Below are 22,029 nucleotides of genomic sequence, written 5' to 3'. Positions count from 1 at the left end.
TGAAGGCACCAGTGTCAACATAAATGGGAAGCTGTAGGTAGAAAACACATAGAAGAATTATGTGCTTGTTGTCTTAACCCAGATTGTATCAGCCACATAATGCCAAGAACAGAAAGTCAGTCCATACTTGATGTTAAGCCCCTGAAGAAACAACAAAGATAAAACGAAGTCTTGAAATGAATCGTGGGCATATGCAACTCCCTCTCTACTTTCAGATTTTTAAATACAATGAGAACTCCCAGGGGGTGGAAATGCCAGCCTGGAAAGCCATATTCAGGATCCTCAAGAGTAGCAGAATAAGGTCTGGGAGGTGTGGATTCTGTATTTGATGAGGTCTTTCACCGGGGAAATTTGGACAATATGGAAAATTTGGAAGTTCATTAATCAGGAAAGTGAAATAAACCCAGTAGGCCTTTGTTCAGTGTTTCCAATTATGAGACACTAATCTTGGCACTGAAGGGAGGATTACAAAGATGTACAGCATATCACCTCCATCTCCTTGGGCAGGTACATATAACCATAAATAGAGTATTGTGCAGCATAATAACTAAAGGCAATCATTAATACTCCCAAGACATCCACTACATGCCACACCCCATTCTAAAGGGGTTTCCATGTTTTATTTCATTTAATTATCATAATCTATGAGACAGGTACTATTATTCTGCTATTTTAGTGAAAAAACTGAAGCTCAGAGAGGCTGAGTAACTTACCTAATGTCACACAGCTCCTAAGTGGTATGTTAGTGACTTAAACCCAGGCTCCAGATGCCCACCACACAGTATAGCATGCAAATGATGCTAATTCTGTCTGTTGTGAGTTATGGGGGCAGGATGAGGTAGGGAGTTGGGGAGAGAAATGGGAGCTTCCAAGAGGAAAGGGCAATTGAGCTTTATGGTGCCTCAATGAACACAATATAACCTCCCACAAAATAACTGGGTCCCTAGGCTTTGTTGCCTTATCTCTGAGTTAGACTGATGAGTTTCTCTCTTGGGTTCCTTTGAATCTTTTTATCACTTCAGAACTCAATATGTCACCTCTTGTGACATCAGTGACATCACCAGAAACAGTACATAAAGAGCAAGCTTTGGAAGAAAATGAGTCAATAACAGCCATGTGACATTAGGAGATTTGTGCACCTTTACTGAATCTTAGTTTTTGTCATTGTTGCACTGGGATAATCTTCATAAGGTTGTTGTAGAGATTCAGTAATCGACACACAGTGCCTGGCACACAGGGGACAGTCGATTAAATTTAGTCTCTACTTCCCCCCTTCCTTTTCTTCAGTGGCATAAAAATCTCAGTTCTTGAACTCCCTTATACCTTAGATGAGGGACCTGGATATGCAACTGGACACACGTTAGTAGAATACCCTTTGGAGGGAGATTAAAAAATAAAAGATAGAATATTTGAGGCTATGAAATGTTTGCCAAAATATCTGCAAGGTTTTAATTTGCAATGCATCCATTTTATATTAAAATACTTTGTCCTTCTCTTGATCTCTTTCCTTGTACAACTCAACTACCTTACTGAACAGTCACATGATCAACTGGAAACCAAGAGGTGAAGACACACACGTGCTATTTATAAGTTATGATTCATATGGCCTAGGAAGCTTTCAGCATTCCTCAAGTCATGCAAAAGTGCATAGCTGAAAGAATGAAAACCTTTGTAATGTTACATACTAAAATAAATGTGAAAGGAAGTGGACAATAAAGTCCTATCTAAAAACACCTGCCATAATTTAAAGCTTTGTTTTCAAAGATCGAGTAAAGATAGAGATCAAGATGCATACTCTAGAAAAGATGGAGACCTTATTGATATCCAAGAGAAAAAAGAATATATAAACAGAGCTTTTACTTCTTCTTTCATTAACTCAGAATACATTTTTTTTAACCAGTGGTGGCTCAAGAGACTTTTCTTCCCTTTTTAATGTCTTTTTAAGCTAAGGTTTAACTTACATATATTAAAGTACACCAATCTTAAGTGTACATTCAATGAATTTTTACATAGGCACACACCTAAGTAACTATCTCCCAGATCAACATATAGAACATTTTCAGCACTCCTGAACGTTCCCAACCCCCTTGCAGATACCAAAAGGTAACCTCTATCTACACTTCCTAGTTCAGCACTGTAACAAAAATAGGCAATGATCAATGAAAAAGTAAAGAGGTTTGTGTCTTCTGGTGTGTGCTAGAGTTTTTCACCATAAAAACTACTCACAGGCAGTTTAGTAACCAGAAAATCTCAAGGCTCTAAGGAACTCGCTCCCTGGATGATAAACTGAAAGCCACAGCCTGGGACGTTCTTATTCCGGAAGAGTCAAATGACCTATTTTTTTTTTTTTTCTAGAGGAAAATGATTAAGGAAAGCATTAAGAGGAGAATTAAGGAGAATTAAGCCAGATTGTTTGCAAACTCCATGTCAATAAGAATGACTCATTAGTGACTCAAATTCTGCTTTGCGGTTAGCCAAGCCAAGATAGGTAATAACCATGAGTCACTTAGGACCATACTCTTGATTGGATCATGAAGCCATCCATTGTACACAGACGTGCCTCCCATTTGATATCAACAGAGCATGAACTTTGAGGTTTTTTTCTAACTGTGATAATTTGACATTCTTGCATACATTTCTTTTTTTGCAATACATTTCTTTTCAAATTTTGATTTAAATCCTAGTTCATTAACATACAGTGCAATGTTGGTTTCAAGAATAGAATTCAGTGGTTCATCACTTACATATACAACACCCAGTGCTCATGATAAGTGTCCTCCTTAGTACCCATCACTCGTTTAACCCATCCTCCTGCCCATCTCCTCTTTAGCAATCCTGTTTGTTCTCTATCATTAAGAGTTTCTTATGGTTTGTTTCCCTCCCACCTTTTTTCTCTTTTTTCCCCTGCCCAAACGTCCACCTGTTTTGTTTCTTAAGTTCCCCCATATGAGTGAAATCATATGGTATTTGACTTATTTCACTTAGCATAATATACTCTAGATTCATCCACATCATTGCAAATGGCAAGATTTCAATCTCTTTTTTAAAAGATTTTATTTATTTGCCAGAGAGAGAGAGCAAGCGAGCAAAGGCAAGAGGAGTACCAGGCAGAGGGAGAAGCAGGCTCCACACTGAGCAAAGAGCCTGATTTGGGACTCAATCCCAGGACTCTGGGATCATGACCTGAGCCAAAGGCAGACGCCTAAATGACTGAGTCCCTCAGGCATCCCAAGATTTCATTCTTTTTGATGGGTGAGTAATATATATGTGCAATGGACTATACACAAACATACACACACCACATCTTCTTTATCCATCAGTTGATGGACATTTAGGCTCTTTGCATAGTTTGGCTAATGTGGATGATGCTGTTATAAACATTGGCATGCAATGTTTATTTAACATGATGCTGTTATAAACATTGGCACCCTTTCAAATCTGTATTTTTGTATCCTTTGGGTAAATACCTAGTGGTATAACTGCAAGAACGTAGGGTAATTCTACTTTTAACTTTTTGAGGAACCTCCATACTGTTTTCCAGAATGGCTGCACTGGTTTGCATTCCCACCAACAGAGCAAGAGGGCTCCCCTTTCTCCACATCCTTGCCAACACCTGCTGTTCCTTGTGTTGTTATTTGTAGCCATTCTGACAGGTGTGAAGTGGTATCTCATCATGGTTTTGATTTCTATTTCCCTGATGATGAGTGATGCTGAACATGTTTTCATGTGTCTGTTAGCCATCTGGATGTCTTCTTTAGAAAAATGTCTACTCATACCTTCTTAACAGAATTTCTTAACAGGATTATTTGTTTCTGGGGTGTTGAGTTTGGTGAGTTCTGTATAGATTTTGGATACTAACCCTTTATTAGATATGTCATTTGTGAATATCTTCTCCCATTCCCTAGGTTGCCATTTAGTTTTGTTAATTGTTTCCTTTGCTGTACAGAGGTTTTTTTCTTGATGAAGTCCTAATAGTTCATTTTTGCTTTTGTTTCCCTTGCCTCCAGTGATGTATCTAGTAAGAAGTTGCTATGGCCATGGTCAAAGAGCTTGCTGCCTGTGTTCTTTAGGATTTTTGTGGTTTCCTGTGTCACATTTAAGTCTTTCAACCACTTTGGATTTATTTTTGTGTGTGACATAAGAAAGTAGTCCAGTTTCAATCTTATGCATGCGGTTGTCCAATTTTCCCAACACCATTTGTTGAAGAGACTGTCTTTTTTTCATTGGATATTCTGTCCTGCTTTCTTGGAGATTAGTTATCCATATATTTGTGGGTCCATTTCTGGGTTTTCTATTCTATTCCACTGATCTGTGTCTGTTTTTGCACCAGTACCATACTGTCTTAATCACCACCGCTTTGAAATGTAGCTGCAAGTCTGGAATCATGACGCCTCCAGCTCTGCTTTTTTTTTTTTTTCTTCTCAGGATTGTTTTGGCTATTCAGGCTCTTTTTTGGTGCCATACTAATTTTAGGATTGTTTGTTCTAAGGCTGCAAAAATGCTGGTGGTAATTTGATAGGGATTACATTAAATGTATAGATTGCTTTCATTGGATAGACATGTTAACAATGTTTGTTCTTCCAATCCATGAGCATGGAATGCTTTTCCATTTCTTTGTGTCCTCCTCAATTTCTTTTATAAATGTTCTATAGTTTTTAGTGTACAGATCTTTTACCTTTTTAGTTAGGTTTATTCCTAGGTATCTTATGGTTATTGTAAATGGAGTAGATTCCTTCATTTCTTTTTCTGCTGCTTTGTTATTATTATATAAAAATGCCACAAATTTCTGTACATTGATTTTATATCCTGTGAATTTACTGAATTCACATATTAGTACTAGCAAATTTTGGGTGGAGTGTTTTAGGTTTTCTATTTGATGGAAATAGTGAGAGTTTGACATCTTCCTTATTATTAGGATATCTCTTATTTCTTTTTGTTCTTTGACTGCTGAGGATAAGACTTCCAGTACTCTGTTAAATAGTAATGGTAAGAGTGGATATCTCTGACTTGTTCCTGAACTTGGAGGAAAAGCTCTCAGATTTTCCCCTTTGAGGGTGATATTAGCTATGGGTCTTCCATATTTGGCCTTTATGATGTTGACGTATGTTCCATCTATCCTTACTTTGCTGAGGGTTTTTATCAAGAATGGATGCTACAGGAGCATCCATTGGATCGGGTCATGATCTCAGGGTCCTGGGATTGAGTCTTGCATTGGGCTCCCTGCTCCAAGGCAGGAAGCCTGCTTCTCCTTTTCCCACTCCCCGTGCTTGTGTTCCCTCTCTCGGTGTGTCTCTCTCTGACAAATAAATAAATAAAGTCTTAAAAAAAAAAATAATAGAAAAAAAAGAAAAAAGAATGGATGCTATATTTTGTCAAATGCTTTTTCCCCATCTATCGAGAGGATTATATGGTCCTTATCCTTTCTTTGGTTAATGTGGTGTCTCATGTTGATTGATTTATGACTATTGAGCCATCTGTGCAACTCAGGAATAAATCCCACTTGACTACGGTGAATAATTCTTTCAAAGTACTGTTGGATTCAATTTGCTCATATCTTGTTGAGAATTTTTGCACCCATGTTCATCAGGGATATTGGCTTATAATTCTCCCTTCTAGTGGGGTCTGTGTCCAGTTTTGGAATCAAAGTCATGTTGGATTCATAGAAAGACTTTGGAAGTTTTCCTTCCATTTCTATTTTTTGGAACTGTTTGAGAATAGGTATTAATTCTTCTTGAAATGTCTGGCAGCATTGCCCTGGGAAGCCATCTGGCCCTGGACTTTTGTTTGTTGGGAAATTTTTAATTACTGATTTAATTTCTTTGCTGTTTATGGGTCTGTTCAAATTTTCTATTTCTTCCTGTTTCAGCTGGTAGTTTGCAGGTTTGTAGGAATTTGTCCATTTCTTCCAGATTGCACAGTTTGCTAGCATATAATTTTTCATAGTATTCTCTTATACTTCTATTTTTGTGGTGTTGGTTGTAATCTCTCCTCTTTCATTTGTGATTTTTATTGAGTTGGTGCTTTCTCTTTTCTTTTTGTTAAGTCTAGCTATGGAGTTATCAAATTCATTAATTCTTCCAAAGAATCAGCTCTCAGTTTCATTGATCTGTTCTACTTCTTTGTTTTTTGTTTGTTTCTGTATCATTTACTTCTGCTCTAATGTTTATCATTTCCCTTCTTCTTTTGGCTTTAGGCTTTATGTGCTCCTCCTTTTCTAGCTCCCTTAGGTGTATTGTTAAGTCATGTATTTGAGACTTCTCTTGCAGACCTATTGCAATATACTTGCTTCTTAGGACTGCCTTTGCTGCATCCAAAAGGCTTTGGACTGTCATGTTTTCATTTTCATTTGCTTCCAATTACTTTTGTATTTCTTATTTAATTTCCTGGTTAACCCCTACATTATTTAATAGGATGTCCTTTAACCTCCACGTATTTGTGGGCTTTCCAAATTTTGCTTATATTTGACTTCAGGTTTCATAGCACTATAGTCTGAAAACATTTTTTTCAACACATTTGTTCTGGTAAGTGTCAGGTCATTTAGTAAAATTTGGGAATACAATGAGTGACAGAGGGTATTCTACCAGGCAGCAAAGCAATCAAATCCAAGAGTTCCTGCTTAATCTAAACACCTGAGCTAATACAATATTTTAGTTTGATCCAACTGTAGATTACCTGTCAATAAGTTTTCCAAACAGGGATACCTTTAAAAAGGGGACCCTACTATAAATAAGCCATAATAGTGGGAATAAATCAGGACTCTCTCAAACAAATGAGAATGTTCAGTCATCCTAGCTCTGATAAGCCTCCATAAGCCTCAGAATTCCTATTAATTACCTCTTAAATCCAATGACTTCTATACTATTAAACTAAAACTTTTATGGTGGCAAAGATATTTGAGAGGGGAAAAAAACCCAGGACATATGAGAAATTACAGATGAGATCTAGTAAGCTAAACATATCGATATCACTGATCTAAGGATGGAGCCTTAGCTTCTGATACAGGTATCAGCTTGAAGAGGGCTGAGAACTCAGAGGGGAAGAGATGTTACACCTTCTACAGCTTTAGTGATGCCTTCTTGCATACAACATAATACTCCACACACTGTGGGTTTTCATTAAATACTGACAGCTGATGATATAAGGGAGGGTAGTTAAAATATTATTCTGGTCAGTAATAATAATATGATGACAATCAATAGTTTAAATGAACTGAGTGCTTACTAGGTACCTGGAATACTTTACTAATTCCTTTACATATATAAGCTTTCTAAATTTACAAGTGATCTTATAACATAGATACTACTGATATTTCTGTTTTTTCCCCCAGATGAGCAAATGGAGGTTTATAGGAGGTAAGCCAGGTGCCCAAGGTGGTCAAGTGCATATTAGGACTCTTAGATCAGTCCAAATCTCAATCACTTGACCTCTCCTCATGACCACCCCTCCCCTGCTGAGACTCTTTTGCCACAGGACAATTCCCTGAAGGAGTTCAAACAAGGAGGGCTATTTCCTGAAAGGAGACCACGGACAATCCCTCAGAAAGAAGGGGCAAAAGAGCAAATTCTGTAGGACCACATGAGAAGTGCAACTGAGAAGCCAGGCATCAAGACCACAGCCACCTGCTCTCACCTCCTGCTTCTTTGTAGTACCTACTACTAATTTATACATTTTCTAGAAATCTGGAGGCTTGGGATTAAATAGGACCAAGCATTTCCAATGTCTGAATCTCCCGCTAATGTGTGTTTTACTGAAGAGCTTATTATTTATTTTTTGATAAATAGGAAAGATGAACTTTTATTACTTTGACTACTACTCTACTAGAAATAGAATAAATTCTGATTTTGGTCAGCCTGTGATCGCAACATACAGGGAAACATTCTGTTTTCATCTGCTATGCTTTTAAAGGTAGAAGCCCATACAAAGAAGCAGAAAGCCCTATAGGAAGAAGGTAAATGCACTTAGTTTGCCAAGTGAATAGATTTTAATAAGCACTCTTCCCTCATGAAATTTATTTAAAACTGTCATTCCACAATAGGTACTTCCAACATTTCTGTGTAAAGCAGTTTCTTCCCCCTTCCCTCTTTTAGTCTCTATAAGACAAAAAGTGATACAGCTGGAAGCATGAGGTCTAGAGTGCTTTCTTTGAGGCCAGCATTCTCTTACTTCAATGCTGTATTCCATTAATAGATGCACATTCCAGCACAAAGCACACTGCCTGGACTAGGGCCCAGTTCTGACTTCCAGCCTACTGCCTTTCAACAAGTTGTGTGGATATGTAAGGGGGTTAGGTGGGGACTGGGTATGACTTGTGTGTGACCCAAAACAGAAGAACGTGAAGCATCCCATAGCCATCCCCTGCCCCTTCCCACCATCAGCTACCCTATTGTCTGAACCAAGTGTCTGGTTGTGATATAGAATTGTGATAGGTTTGGATTCAAGTTCTGTGTATATGTATCTTGTAAATAACCACTTATTGAACTCTTTCCCTGTGGACAATGAACTCCCTTATAGCACAGAGGTACTTCTTTATTTTTACATCTCCTTCACATGGAATATAGCTTGGCACATGCAAAAAACAAAACAAAACAAAACAAAACAAAAACCAAACCAGGTTGGAAGTAAAGAAGGAAGGAAGGAGGGAAGGAAGGAAGGAAAGAAGGACAGACTGCACAATCTACCTCAAATGAAGGGTCTGTTTATAAAATTTAAACAAAACCAAAGTAAAAGCTGTGGTTACTTGAGGGAAATAGAAAAACGTTCTTATTTGCCTGAGGTGTTTTCTGTATTCACTTCTCCCCATTCCTCTTTTGCTTTCTTGTTTGTTAAATAATTCTTAAAAATGAATACTATTGGGGTGCCTGGGTGGCTAAGTGGGTTAAAGCCTCTGCCTTCGGCTCAGATCATGATCTCAGGGTCCTGCGATCGAGCCCCACTTCAGGCTCTCTGCTCAGCAGGGAGCCTGCTTCCCTCTCTCTCTCTGCCTGCCTCTCTGCCTGCTTGTGATCTCTCTCTCTGTGTCAAATAAATAAATAAAATCTTTTTAAAAAATGAATACTATTAGAATACAAATTAGAAGAAAAGACAACAAAATGCTAATAGGAATTGTCAAAAAGGAATAACGTGAAAAGTATGTAAAACAGAATGAAAATTGTAAAAAAAAAAAAAGTGTGCAATAGGTGATATAAAGAAAAAAAGTAACATGCAGAAACTCCTTGAATAATTAAGTATTAACTGATTCCAATGTATTCACTGCACCATGCAAACTACATCGTCAGAACATTTCCCAGGCAGGAAAAGAGAGCATGTAAAACCAAGGCGCAGGGAAAGATAAGTCCTCATAAGCATGACATGATCATTAGTTCCCACAACAAGGAAAGGAAGTTGCTGTATGAATGTTTCTCTAAGAAAACATGAAAGATTCCCTAACTTTAAATCACTGCCTGTGGATTATAAACAGTGATTCTTGGACATACTTTGGAGCCAGACCATCTGGGAGTCATGGGACCTCTCTGACCCCTTTGAAACACTTGCCATCCACTAGCAGACAAGTGATAAGTAGCATAAGCTACTTTTCTTTTTTTAGTTGGAGGTCTTGGGGGGTGGAATTTGAGTTAAATTTCTTTTTTCTTTTTTAAAGATTTTATTTATCTATTTGACAGAACAGAGATCACAGGTGGGCAGAGAGGCAGGCAGAGGGAGGAAGGGAAGAAGTTTCCCTGTCAAGCAGTGAGCCCAATGTGGGGCTTGATGCCAGGACCCTGGGATCATGACCTGACCGAAGGCAGAGGTTTAACCCACTGAGCCACCCAGGCACCCCTCAATTTCTTTTTTCATTCACTCTCTTTTTTCCCTGCAAATTCCAAAACGAAAAGAAAAGAAGAGAAACAAAAAGAAACGAAAAGAAAAGAACATTTCAGGTTCCCTAGAGTTCCAGAAAATCATGGTTGAACAACACTGGTTGGAAACAACGACCCAGTAATTCCTTCATTCATTCAACACATATTTATTGAGCAACTAATAGGAACCAGGTGTTGTGGATGGAGTGGCAGACACAACACCCAAGTTGTTTTGGGGAAGATTCCAATCTCAAGAAAGAGGACAGATTAAAAAAAACAAATGGACAGAGAAGATAGTATCACTCAGAGATCACCTCCCACCAACCTTCTCTTCCCTCCTTTTACTCCAGACAGAGTAGAGAACAGGGGCCTTCTGACTGTCCCTAGAATGTGCTGAGCTCAGACTTGCCTCAACACCTTTACTCATGCTCTCTCCACTGGCTGCCAAACTTTGCACCCAGACTTCCCATGCTCCCTCCTTCCCCTCTTTCCAATCTGACACATCACCTCTCAACGAGGCTTCCCTGGGCTTCCTATGTAAAATGGGCCTCCCTCATTCTCCATTGTTTTCGATTTTATTTTGTTTGTACCTCCCCTCTGTTGAAACTGTGTTCTTTATGTGCTTATGTTTCTCATTTTCAGTTCCTCCACTAGAATGCAAGACCCACCAAACACCATGGGTTTTGCCTGTATTGTTCACTTGTATATCTCATGCATTTAGAACAGTGCTGTTAGAAATGCTCATTCACCCACATCCACATTGACAAAGTATCTAAACTCAGAGGGCCTCATCTATTATCTGCACTGTGGTAGCCCATCTCCAGAGGTGGTCCCCAGTGAAATGCACTCCTGTTATTCACACCTTGAATGTGGGGCGGCCTTATAGCTCATCCTTGACCATGAGAAAGCAGCAGAGGTGAAGCCGCCTAACATCCAAGGTTATCACATAAGAAGCCTTGCAGACTCTCCCTTAGCCTTATACAACACGTATCCTGGAGAAGCCAGCCACCAAGTTAGAAATCTACATATACTGAGATGGCCATGTTGTAAGGAAGCCCAGGATAGCCATGTGGTGGGCCATGGAGGGAGACAAAATGCTCAGCTAGTCCCCACCTGTTCTAGCCATCCCAGCTGAAGCACCAGACATAGGAGTATACCTGAAACTCAACTGAGTCTTCAGATGGTACTCCAAACCCAGGCACCATCTGATGCCGACTACGTGAGAGACCTCTAGTGAGAACCCTCCAGCTGAGGGTCCACTGCACCAAGAGCAGAAATAATAAATAACTATTTTAAGCCACAAGCCTTGAGGTAGTTATGCAGCAATAGATAACTCCAAAGGGCAGCCACCAAAGACAGCTCTAGGTTCAAACATTTCCTTCCCTGCCAACATTACAGATGTGTCAGTGTCCTTTGGCTTTCCTTCACACACACTCTCCAGTAAGGTGTGCGTCTCTGCCATTAATGAAATTTGGTTTTGCCCTGTCCGTTCTTCTTCACCCCTACAACCACCCAAAGTCAGGAAAGTTGCATCTTCATCCTCAGGTGAATCACTGTCATCTTGGCCGAGTCCCTACACCCTCTGAAGCTCAGGCTCTTCTCTCAAAAATGACTGCAGATTTTACTTTTCAATTTTGTTTAGTGTGTGGCAGGCAACCCTTTCCCCCTCCCTGAAGTAGAACCCAATATAGAACACAAACACACGAGAGAGATAAAGTGAGAGGGGCCTAGCAGAGGCAGGAGAGGCTGTGTTTCTGAGTGGTGGGAAGAGGGAGGCTGGTGTCATAAGACCTACCTTCAATCACCAGCTCCCCCGCTCTCTAGTTCAAACCATCCAGCTGACTCCTCCAGAACCTAATGTGAAAACCACAATAAGGTATGGTCTCAGAGGCCTCCTTACCTCACATGTGATCCGTGACATTAACCATATAAAAAATAGACATATACTTTAAAACTTCGGGATTGATTTTAATGTATTCTTTATGGGGCATTTTGTATTTTAATTTTTAAATAATATGGGGCTGGAAGAGGTGTGTTTTTTTTGTTGTTGTTGTTGGTTTTTTACTGCTTTTGCTTTCTCATAGAATCAGACTTAATCCTAGTGTGTGCCAACCACCACCTATTCCTATCGTAGCAAGCCCCTACCATTTTGTCCATTTCTCTAAACACGGGTGCTAAGCTTAGTTGGTGCTTCATCCCTAAGAGAAAGGAAAAGACTACTTCAAATTTTCCCATATGCAGTATAACCTGACTTGGAAAATACTGGTTTACAACCATTCTATGTGATTTTTCTTTATATTATTTTCAAAAGCCTATAGAGTATGAGATTTCATGCCATACTATAGCTTTCCATTGCAATTTTAATAGCTGTACTCATCAGGAAATTGCCTTTCATATCAGTAAAGATCCCCTTCATATAATGCTTCTCAACTTTCATTCTTAAAACTCTATTTAGAAGTTTTAAAATCAAATTCTTCAGTGTCACCATAGGGCTCGCTGCTGAACTCTGTGTTTTCCCATTTTCTCCTTTGGATATTGAATTTAAATTGAAAACAGGAGTGGTCTGATCGGTGCTCATGAAATTCTTTGACTCAGGACACTAATATATTGAATATTATGCATAGTTAAATTATTACAAGTTATACCTTGATAAGAGCATCAGCCACCTTTTGTCCTCAGACAACAGGCACAAAATCCCAAGCATGTGATGACACTTGATATGTACCTATATTGGTTAATAAGTACATAGCCTGCCACGTGGTATAAATTAGGTAATTACTTGACTCAAACATCATCCAGCAGATTAGGTAATTACATGACACCATCATCTCCACTCAAATCTCCAAGCTCATATTTGAACTCTGCCACTGAGACTATGGACCTATGTACAGTGTATGTATCTGATCAACATCAAAAAGACAACAATTTCGATCAATACTCCAAGCTGTTAAGTAGAAGTCTCCTACCTCCTGAAAGGTGATGGATTAGGCATTTTCTACTGGACATGGTTCAGTAACTGGAAAAAGTAACAGCTAGAACTCCTCTTTGATATTAGGAACAAGAAATGATGTTCCGAAAGGCTAGGAGGAAGAAAAGTAAAGGGTATTTTATTAGAGAAAATCAAAGAGCCCCGTAAAATATATAGTAGGCATACACTCAGGTCTCAGTTTTGTCATACTACAGTGAAATTTCCCCTAATGTTTGCCACTACTACTTTTTAAATACTGCATTCCATTTTATTGTAAAATAGCTCCATGAATAAACAAATTAGGAAGCTGTTTGACAATGTCTTTTAAACCTAGGCAAATATTATTATGTAAAATAATATTTTTTGCTTGCTCTTTTATTTTTTTTAATTTTATTTGTTAATTTGACAGAAAAGGAGAGCACAAGCAGGGGAGCTGCAGGCAGAGGGAGAAGCGGACTCCCCATTAGCAAGGATCCCAATATGGAACTCGATCCCAGGACCCTGGGATCTTGACCTGAGCAGAAGGCAAACACTTAAATGACTGAGCCACCCAGCCACCCCTTACTTGCTTCCTTCTAATTCCTCTCCACTCTAGGAAAGGCCATGTGCTATTTTCTTTTCTTTTTTTATTTTTTTTTAAAGATTTTATTTATTTATTTGATAGAGATCACAAGTAGGCAGAGAGGCAGGCAGAGAGAGAGGAGGAAGCAGGCTCCCCGCGGAGCAGAGAGCCCGATGTGGGGCTCGATCCCAGGACCCTGAGATCATGACCTGAGCCCAAGGCAGTAGCTTAACTCACTGAGCCACCCAGGCGCCCCTTCTTTTCTTCTTCTTTTTTTTTTTTTTTTAAAGATTTTATTTATTTATTTGACAGAAAGAGATCACAAGTAGACAGAGAGGCAGGCAGAGAGAGAGAGAGGGAAGCAGGCTCCCCGCTGAGCAGAGAGCCCGATGCAGGCCTCGATCCCAGGACCCTGAGATCATGACCCGAGCCGAAGGCAGCGGCTTAACACACTGAGCCACCCAGGCGCCCCCTTCTTTTCTTTTTTTAAAAGATTTTATTTATTTATTTGACAGACAGAAATCACAAATAGGCAGAGAAGCAGGCAGAGAGAGAGGAGGAAGCAGGCTCCCCGCTGAGCAAAGAACCTGATGTGCGGCTCGATCCCAGGACTCTGGGATCATGACCTGAGCTGAAAGCAGAGGCTTTAACCCACTGAGCCACCCAGGCTCCCCTATGTGCTATTTTCTTTACCTGCCTACATACCCATCCTCCTCCCCTCCTTTCTCACTTAAGACTGAATTATTCTAAGTCTTCATCCCACACACTACAGAACAAGTTCTAAGGTATTCATGTGCTCACTAAATGAGCTCTAAGCCCATGCTGAGGAAGTTTTGAACACCTGCCCTTATTCAGGCATCCAAAGGGGCCTGACTGGGGTTTCTCAAATGGTTAAGCATGTGACTACCATCTGACCACCAATTCCACTCCTAGGTATTTACCCGGAAGAATTCAAAGCAGGGACTCGAACAGGTATTTGTACATCAATGTCCACAACAGCATTATTCACAAGAGCAACAAGGCAGAAATAGCCCAACTATTCACCAGCAGGTAAACGGACCAACAAATGTGGAATATACAATGGAGTATTACCCAGCCATAGAAAAGAATGAAATACTGAGCGGGGAGTCTGCTTGAGATTCTTTCCCCTTTTCCCTCTGCCCTCCCGCTCTTGCTCTCTCTCTTTCCCTAAAATAAAAAATCTTTTTTTCAACCAACATCTTCTTCCTTTTAATTTAAAATCAATTAATTACATATAGTGGATTATTAGTTTCAGAGGGAGTTTAGTGATTCTTCAGTTGCATATAACACCCAGGGCTCATTACATCAAGTGCCCTCCTTGATGCCCATCACCTAGTTACTCCAACCCCCCCATCCACCTCCCCTCCAGCAACCCTGTTTGTTTTCTACAGTTAAGAGTCTCTTATGGTTTGTCTCTCTGATTTCGTCATATTTTATTTTTCCTTCCCTTCCCCTGTGTTCATGTTTTCTTAAATTCCACAGATGAGTGAAATCATATAGTTGTCTTTCTCTGACTGACTTATTTCGCCTAGCATAATACCCTCTAGTTCCATCCATGTCATTGCAAATGGCAAGGTTTCATTCTTTTCGATGGCTGAGTAATATTCTCTGTACACGTACACCACATCTTTATCCTTCATCTGTTGATGTACACCTGGGCTCTTTCCATAGTTTGGCTCTTGTAGCTATTGCTGCTATAAACATTGGGGTGCATGTGTGCCAATAAATAAATCTTTTAAAAATCTGGAGGTAGAGAGCGCACGACGTACCAGGCCAACTCTCATGGAATTTACCTAAACATTTTTCTTTGAGTTTTATTTTGCAAGTGTCAAGAGAATCAATTTCGGAGCAAGCGGGCTACTAAAAGATGCTTTTGTTCTTTCAGCCTAATCATATAGTTAATAAATGGAGAGGGGGGGGAAGAGAACTTTGGAAGGGACTTGATCCCCCAAATCCTTGCAGTTATCTGAAAAGGTAGGTGTTTTATTTTACACACACCATATATGCACACATATACATACATACATGTGAACGCTACGGTTCCGTAGTCTTCGTCATTATTCTGAAATCTAAAATCAATTTTAAGAGAACAATGAAGGACTTGCAGCCCCAGAAAGAGCACAGAGTTGGTGATTGCTCCCCCACCCAGCCACGTCATGAGCTACTGTTGCCCCTTGTCATTGTTTGAAAGGCAATGTGGGCTTCCAGCAAGTAAAACTACTCTTTACTCTCAACTACTCTGGAGAAGTAGAAAACCAGCAACACACGCTTCACTGGGTGTAATACGGGCATGTTTAGAACGATACCTGGAACACGGCAGCTCTCAAAAAACCTGCGCGATAAATGATGTTTGAAATGCAAAACTTCAGATCGAGTCACCACGTTCGAAACCTCACCCAAAAGCTGGAAGAAGAGACATTCCTTGGACCCGGCGGGGGCACAGCCCCTGCTGAGTTGCCAAGGAGGTTTTGAGGACGCCTCCCCATCCCCATCCCGTCCCCGCCGCTAGCCCCGGGAAGGGTTCACCAGACCACCCCTAGAGACAACCAGGTCTCCCTACCTTTGTCACTCAACTGACCTACTAATGAAGCCTCGACGGAGCAGTCCCCCATGAGGCAACATCCTGTGTGAATCATTTAGGCTAGGCCCCAAGCCAGCCCACACAGCACATCTGTGTGCGAGAGCGCCTCGCGCAGGCGTAACCATTTCCTGGAGCCGCAGCCGGGCCGCCCGCTTCTCAAACTCCCGGGTTCCAGTCGGGGAGGCAAACAGCCCCCCACATCGCGAGGTTACATCTACGGAGCCTAGTTTGGCGCAGTTTCACCTGCGTGGCCAATTAGCTGCCTTCCCCCCAGCCCGGACTCGTTCAACAGGTTTCCTCGAGCGCGTCCTGGGCCTCCCGATTGGTGCAAGAGGCTGTCACTCGGCTTCGGCCCGCCCCCTCCCGCCCCTTCCCTCCCCGGCTCGCACGCCTGAGCCGACCAATCGCCGCGGGCCGGACGTGTCCAGGTTGGCGGCCCCGCCGCGCCGGGCCGGCCTGGATGCGCCGAGCCCCCGAGCGCGCGGGGACAGCGCGGGGGAAAGGCGCGCTTCGCAGGGCCTGAGCCCCGGACGCCGGCAGCCGCGGGGGGAACGCCTGAAGGTGCCCTCCACAGGCGGCCCCGATGACCGAACTACAGCAAGATGTGGAAGACACAAAGCCTGCCAAAGTGCTCGCGAAGAGAGAGAGCAGAGTTGGCTCAGCCCAGTGAGTATGCTCCGCGGGGACCCAGCCCCGGCGGCCGAGAGCGCGCTGCCTGGCCAGACGTCTCTGCCGGGGACCGGTTTGGAGTGGAACTTGAGCGGGGGACGGACGGCCCTGTGGCTTGAATTCTTTCGGTGGCGCCGGGTCGCCTCTTTTTCTCCCCTTCTCCGATGCTGTGTTAGAGGAAAAGGCACGGTAGTGCGTCAGGAGTGGGCTGCAACTTGCAGTCCCGTGAGGATGCCAGGGATCGGACCCGAAGGCAACGACTGGAGGTCGGTCGTTCCCGAGGGACGTCTGGGACAAGCCGTCAGGTCTCTAAGGCCGGTCAGGAAGCAGCAGCTCACATTTGTTCCTGTTGCCCTACTTCTTGGTGACGTGTGGGAAGGTGAAGTTGCCTCATAGATGTCATCTGGTCGTTAGCGTCGCGGTGATGTGTTTTGTCGTTCGATTCAGAGCTTCAGGGTGTTGTTCTCTCATCCCCTCAAGAGAGTTTCCCCTCCAGAGAGGGGGAAAGTGGTGGAAAACCTGGACTAGGCTTTATTTTTCCCCTTAGAGACTGTGTGGCTTTGCTTGGGAACTTGACACAAACTTCTTCAACACTTTTTTTTTTTTTTTGAGAGAGGAGAGAGAGGGTGTAGGAGTGGGATGAGGGAGCACAGGAATATATAATAATATAAAACCCTTCAAATATTGGGTTCTGACTATCCTCTTAAAGGATCCATGTTCATAATAGGATTTGCACATTGTTGGGCCTATAAACTCCTATGGTTTTAGAAACTGAAAACTGAAATATTTTGGTCACAAGGATTAGCTTCCTGTAATAAAACTCTTTTATCTTTTCTGTATAGCTTTTTTAAAAAAGCTGCAAGTATTATTTCCATAGTTATTATCCCCAAACCTTCTTGTTTGAAAAATGAAAAGAATCTTTTGTTATTCTCTTCTTTTCTACATCACTGTAACTTTTTTTTTTTTTAAGATTTTATTTATTTATTTGACAGAGCTCACAAGTAGGCAGAGAGGCAAGGAAGAGAGAAGGGGGGAAGCAGGCAATTCGGGGCTTGATCCCAGGACCCTGAGATCATGACCTAAGCTGAAGGCAGAGGCTTAACCCACTGAGCCACCCAGCGGCCCCTTTATCACTATAACTTTAAATGATGATACTAAGATAAATATATAAATGTTAAGATGAACAAATAAACTCAATTTTTTTTTTTTTTTGGTACCAACCTGTTGGGCAGCACCTAAAAAATAGTTAGATTTCTATCTGCCTAATTTCAACATGTACTCATTTTTTTTTATGACACAGCCTGGTTCCACATAAAGACTTGTGTTTTAAAAGCATCTTCCATCTGTGTATCAGAGTTTGGGCTGAAGTTTTGGAAGAAGAATAGCTTTTATTAGCTGCTTTGATTTGTTATTTCAAAGGCTTTGGTCGTGTTCTCTTCCAGTGTCTGCTTTCCTTGGCTACCCTTTCTTCTGCCTCTCAGCTTTGTCAACTTAAGCTGATACTCTTTCCTCTTCAATGATAGATGACACTTGATTGAGGAAAAAAAATCCCATAGGTATAACCCTTAAAAAATGTTTTTGTTTTCTTAGCCTAAAATAAAATCCTAACTCTGTTCTAATTGTTCAAGCCCAAGAAAAAGGTAAACTAGCAAAGGCCATCTATCTCCTTTGCACTTAATCATTCTTATATAAGCTTCTCTTAAAAAGAGGTATATGTAGCATTTTAAACGGCCCTTGATAGATGTTTGAGGTGACAGGAGTATTAAGGGGCACAAATAAGGCTGGAGCCCAGGACTGTGACCCCCTAGTCCAAGAGTCCGCCGCAGGCAGTGTTATATTCCTGTTACACAAAGCGGAATGATTCAGGTCCACCCAGAAGCTCCTAAATTTTTACATCTTCACATTCCCAATAGTCTACTCAGTTAAGGATATTGTTTTAGTAGATTGAGAAAATCTGTTAGCTGTTTAGATGAATTCTCTTAACTTAAAACTCTTCAGATATTGGCAAACTAATTTTATAGAAGATAATCTTAACCATATTGAAGCAGAAGAACCCAAACAGCCGAACCTTTGTTTGGAACACCTACTTTGACAAATTCATTTCAGTTCAGCAAATATTGGAATACCTACTCTTGACTCCATAATGGTGGGGAATACAGAATGAAGATGTTGTGGTATCTGCCCTTCTGGAACTCAAGAGCTGTGTTGAGGAGACGCATACATATATAGATAGATATTTCTGTATTTATCTATTACTGAAGTTCAGAGGACATTGGGGTCCCTGGCCGTATTAAACCCATGAACAAGATAGTTCTATAAAAAGTTTGGCCTATAACTGAATCCTCTCCACAGTTAGGATGTTTGCCCATTTGGCACTCTTTAGTAAATTTTTCTAGGTTTATGGAGATTTTTGTTTATTTTGTTTTGTTTGTTACAAAGTAGTAATTTCTAGGCCTGTTGTAGTCACTTCTGAGTCAATCGTAGACTTTAGACACTTTCTACTTCCTGAGCATTTGAATTCTTGCTTTGGTAATGGAATAAGAGTGATTTTTAAGAGGGAGGTAGATACATTGTCAGTGTTACATGCATTATGATTATTACATATCCGAAATCATTTGAGGAGCAAAATTTTGATGCTTAGAAACGCAGTCTAACTTCTTGGTTTTGAACTTTGTAACTTAGATTAATTATCACTAAGCTCAGAGTCATTGGAGTCCGAGTGTCCCAATGGACATTTTCTTCTCTAGTGTTAGAATGGCTTGTCTTCCTACAAAGCCCTTATCACCTAGAACCTAGGTTCATAATTGATAATAGCTGGCCCTTACTGAGAATCCTCGCTTTGTGGCAGGCAGGGTGCTTAACCCTTCACATTCATTTTCATACACGATTAGGCACATACTGTCATCTCCATTTTACAGATAAGAACATGGAAGGTCTGAGAAGTTAAGCAACTAGGCAGAGGCCTAGTTAACATAGAACAGCTCAAATTCAAGGCCAGGACAGCTCACTCTAGTTCTGAACTTGAATACTTTATCCCTACTTCTGTATTCCAGAATCTCTGATGGCCCTCCATGACCTCCTCTCCTCTGCCAAGAAGTTCAGGCCTTTCATGATCTGAGCACACATAAACCATTTCTAATACTAGCATGCACTAGTCTCATTCCTAATACTAGCATGCACATCTTTATAGCTAAGCAGTTGCACTAGTGGCCCTGTACTTAGAAGGTGAGGATGCGGAAGAATAAGAAACAGATGAGCCAAATGTACTTCTGAGTTAGTTTCCCTTCATTCCCTCCTCGCCTCTGTTCCTTTCTCAAGCAGTTCCCTCTTTTCTTTGTCTCAGTGTACTTCTACAAGTCAACTAAAAATTTCCTTTCTTGAAAGCATTTCCTTAGGCAAGGAAAGGCCATATGTAGCTCTCCCTTATCTGGGCTCACCTTGTATGCATGTGATCAACCCCAGAGAACTTAGCTGCCACTATTATTGCTGATAATTAATAGTTAATGTTTATTGGACATTTATTATGTACAAAGTACTATTTTAAGTTGTTAACAGATACTAACTCACGTACTAATCCAGGACATATTAGCAGACTCACATCATATTTTTTCTTACTGATTTTCTCAGAGTGCCCAATGTATAATCTCTTCTAATGACTGTCTCTTAGTGAGTGAGAGAGGCTGACACCCAGCCCTCTAATTAAGGTATATAATCTACTTAATGATATTCTGCTTGAATATTTCCAGGGAAATCTTACTTTTAAAGTTTCTTAATCAAATTTTCTGTCTGTAGCAGTTAGAATTTTTAGGTACCGGCCCAAGAATTTTGACTTAATTACTCATCTTTGTATTAGCAGTGAGGTGAGGCTGCACATTTATTCATCACCAAAATGCATTAATTTAGCTGTATATTTCCTTTTGAGATCCTAGTTTTCCCCTTTCAGCACTTTTTTCATTCTGAATGTTCTGTTCCCAATGTATAGACATTTGTAACAAACCTAACTTTTTTGACACACATTTTCTCAGATACACTTCAATTTCATAAACTCTCTTGTGGATCTCATTTATTAATGCTAAGTTATTTTCATAGTTTTTTTTTTAAGATTTTATTTATTTATTTGACAGAAGAAGAGAGAGCACAAGCAGGGGAAACAACAGGCAGAGGCAGAGGGAAAGGGAGAAGCTGGCTCCACGCTGAGCAAGGAGCCTGATGTGGGACCTGATCCCAGGACCCTGGGACCATAACCTGAGCAGAAGACAGTTGTTTAACTGACTGAGCCACCCAGGCGCCCAGCTAAGTTATTTTCAATGAATTGCAAAAAGGATCTAAATTGACTGATATATTTCTGGGAAAAAGTTTACCTTGATTCATATTTCAAATAATGAATTTTATCACATTTAGCATATTTCTAATGCAGTTTTTATTTTTAACATACTTTAATAATTTGAGACATAAGAATTCTAGACATTTATTCAACTGGATATATATGGAGAAAGAGAGGATGGATGTGGACAACATAAACATTTACCTCAAAAGGAAACTTTTGTATTAGCAAGAAGTAGTAAAGATTTTAGGAACATATTTGACATTAGTGAATTCAAGTAAAAATAAGTGACCTGCCCCAAAAGCATTTATCATACAAACAGAATAAAGGTTGGAGTTAAGACGTGGTCTTGCTTTGGAGGCAAGAGGAGCAAAAACCAATAATGTTTGAGGATAGCTTGATTTCTTAGTCCTTGTTTAATTCCAAACTTCCAAAGTGCTCATTTAGAAAGAAAATCTCCATATTGTATATTGCCTATATGTTATCTCTCTTTCCATGTGTGTACGTGTGTATACATTTTTCTAAAATTCTAATTTCCAGGTCACCAATTCTGAGAGGTTATCTAGTATACTTTTTAATAGAAACTTTGGAATAAGAATAAAATACTGTTAACATTAGAAACCATTAAAATTTTATTAAAGTGAAACAATGAGAGGAGTTTAAAAAGATGGAGAAAAATCAAACAGGGTGCTGGTCTAAAATGTTCTTGGAAAGGGATTTAATGAGTCAAATCAGTCCTCTGGCTTGAGGGTACTATCCAGGGAGATCACTGATTTATCAAGGTAGTTCATAAAGATGTTAAGAATGTAGGCTCCAGAAACAAGGATTTGAAATCTAACTTTTCCTGTTTCCTGAAGTGTGACCCGGGCCAGTTACTTAGCACCACTAAGTCTCCCTTTTGTCATCTGTAAAGGGGAAAACTTAAGTCAGATGTTTCACAGATGCCTGCTTTCATGTTTAAATGAGAAATTAAGAAATTCACTTCCCCTACTGCCTGACATCATGAGCTCTCAGTAACCATAGCTATGTTCATCTTTGCTGTTGAAGGTCTGGGGCTTGCTGCGCAAT

General features: G+C 40.5%; 1 protein-coding gene across 8 annotated transcripts in view; it reads left to right on the top strand.

Moving 5' to 3' along the window:
• The window catches only part of GRAMD2B (GRAM domain containing 2B), a 112,317-nt gene that overhangs the window by 25,355 nt on the left and 64,933 nt on the right, over window positions 1-22,029 (top strand). For 2 of the 8 annotated variants that reach the window (XM_059418412.1, XM_059418405.1), the window contains exon 1: window positions 16,397-16,634. The exons of the other annotated variants lie outside the window; for them this stretch is intronic. In XM_059418412.1, coding sequence (XP_059274395.1) covers window positions 16,552-16,634 — 83 coding nt within the window. In that variant the 5' untranslated portion in view covers window positions 16,397-16,551. Of the gene's footprint in view, window positions 1-16,396; window positions 16,635-22,029 lie in introns of those variants that run through there. 8 annotated transcript variants of the gene reach the window in all.

Source organism: Mustela nigripes, chromosome 12, assembly GCF_022355385.1.
Source record: "Mustela nigripes isolate SB6536 chromosome 12, MUSNIG.SB6536, whole genome shotgun sequence".
NCBI lineage: Eukaryota > Metazoa > Chordata > Mammalia > Carnivora > Mustelidae > Mustela > Mustela nigripes.
The sequence above is the reverse complement of the archived record's forward strand: the minus strand, read 5'-3'. Positions and strand labels throughout refer to the sequence as shown.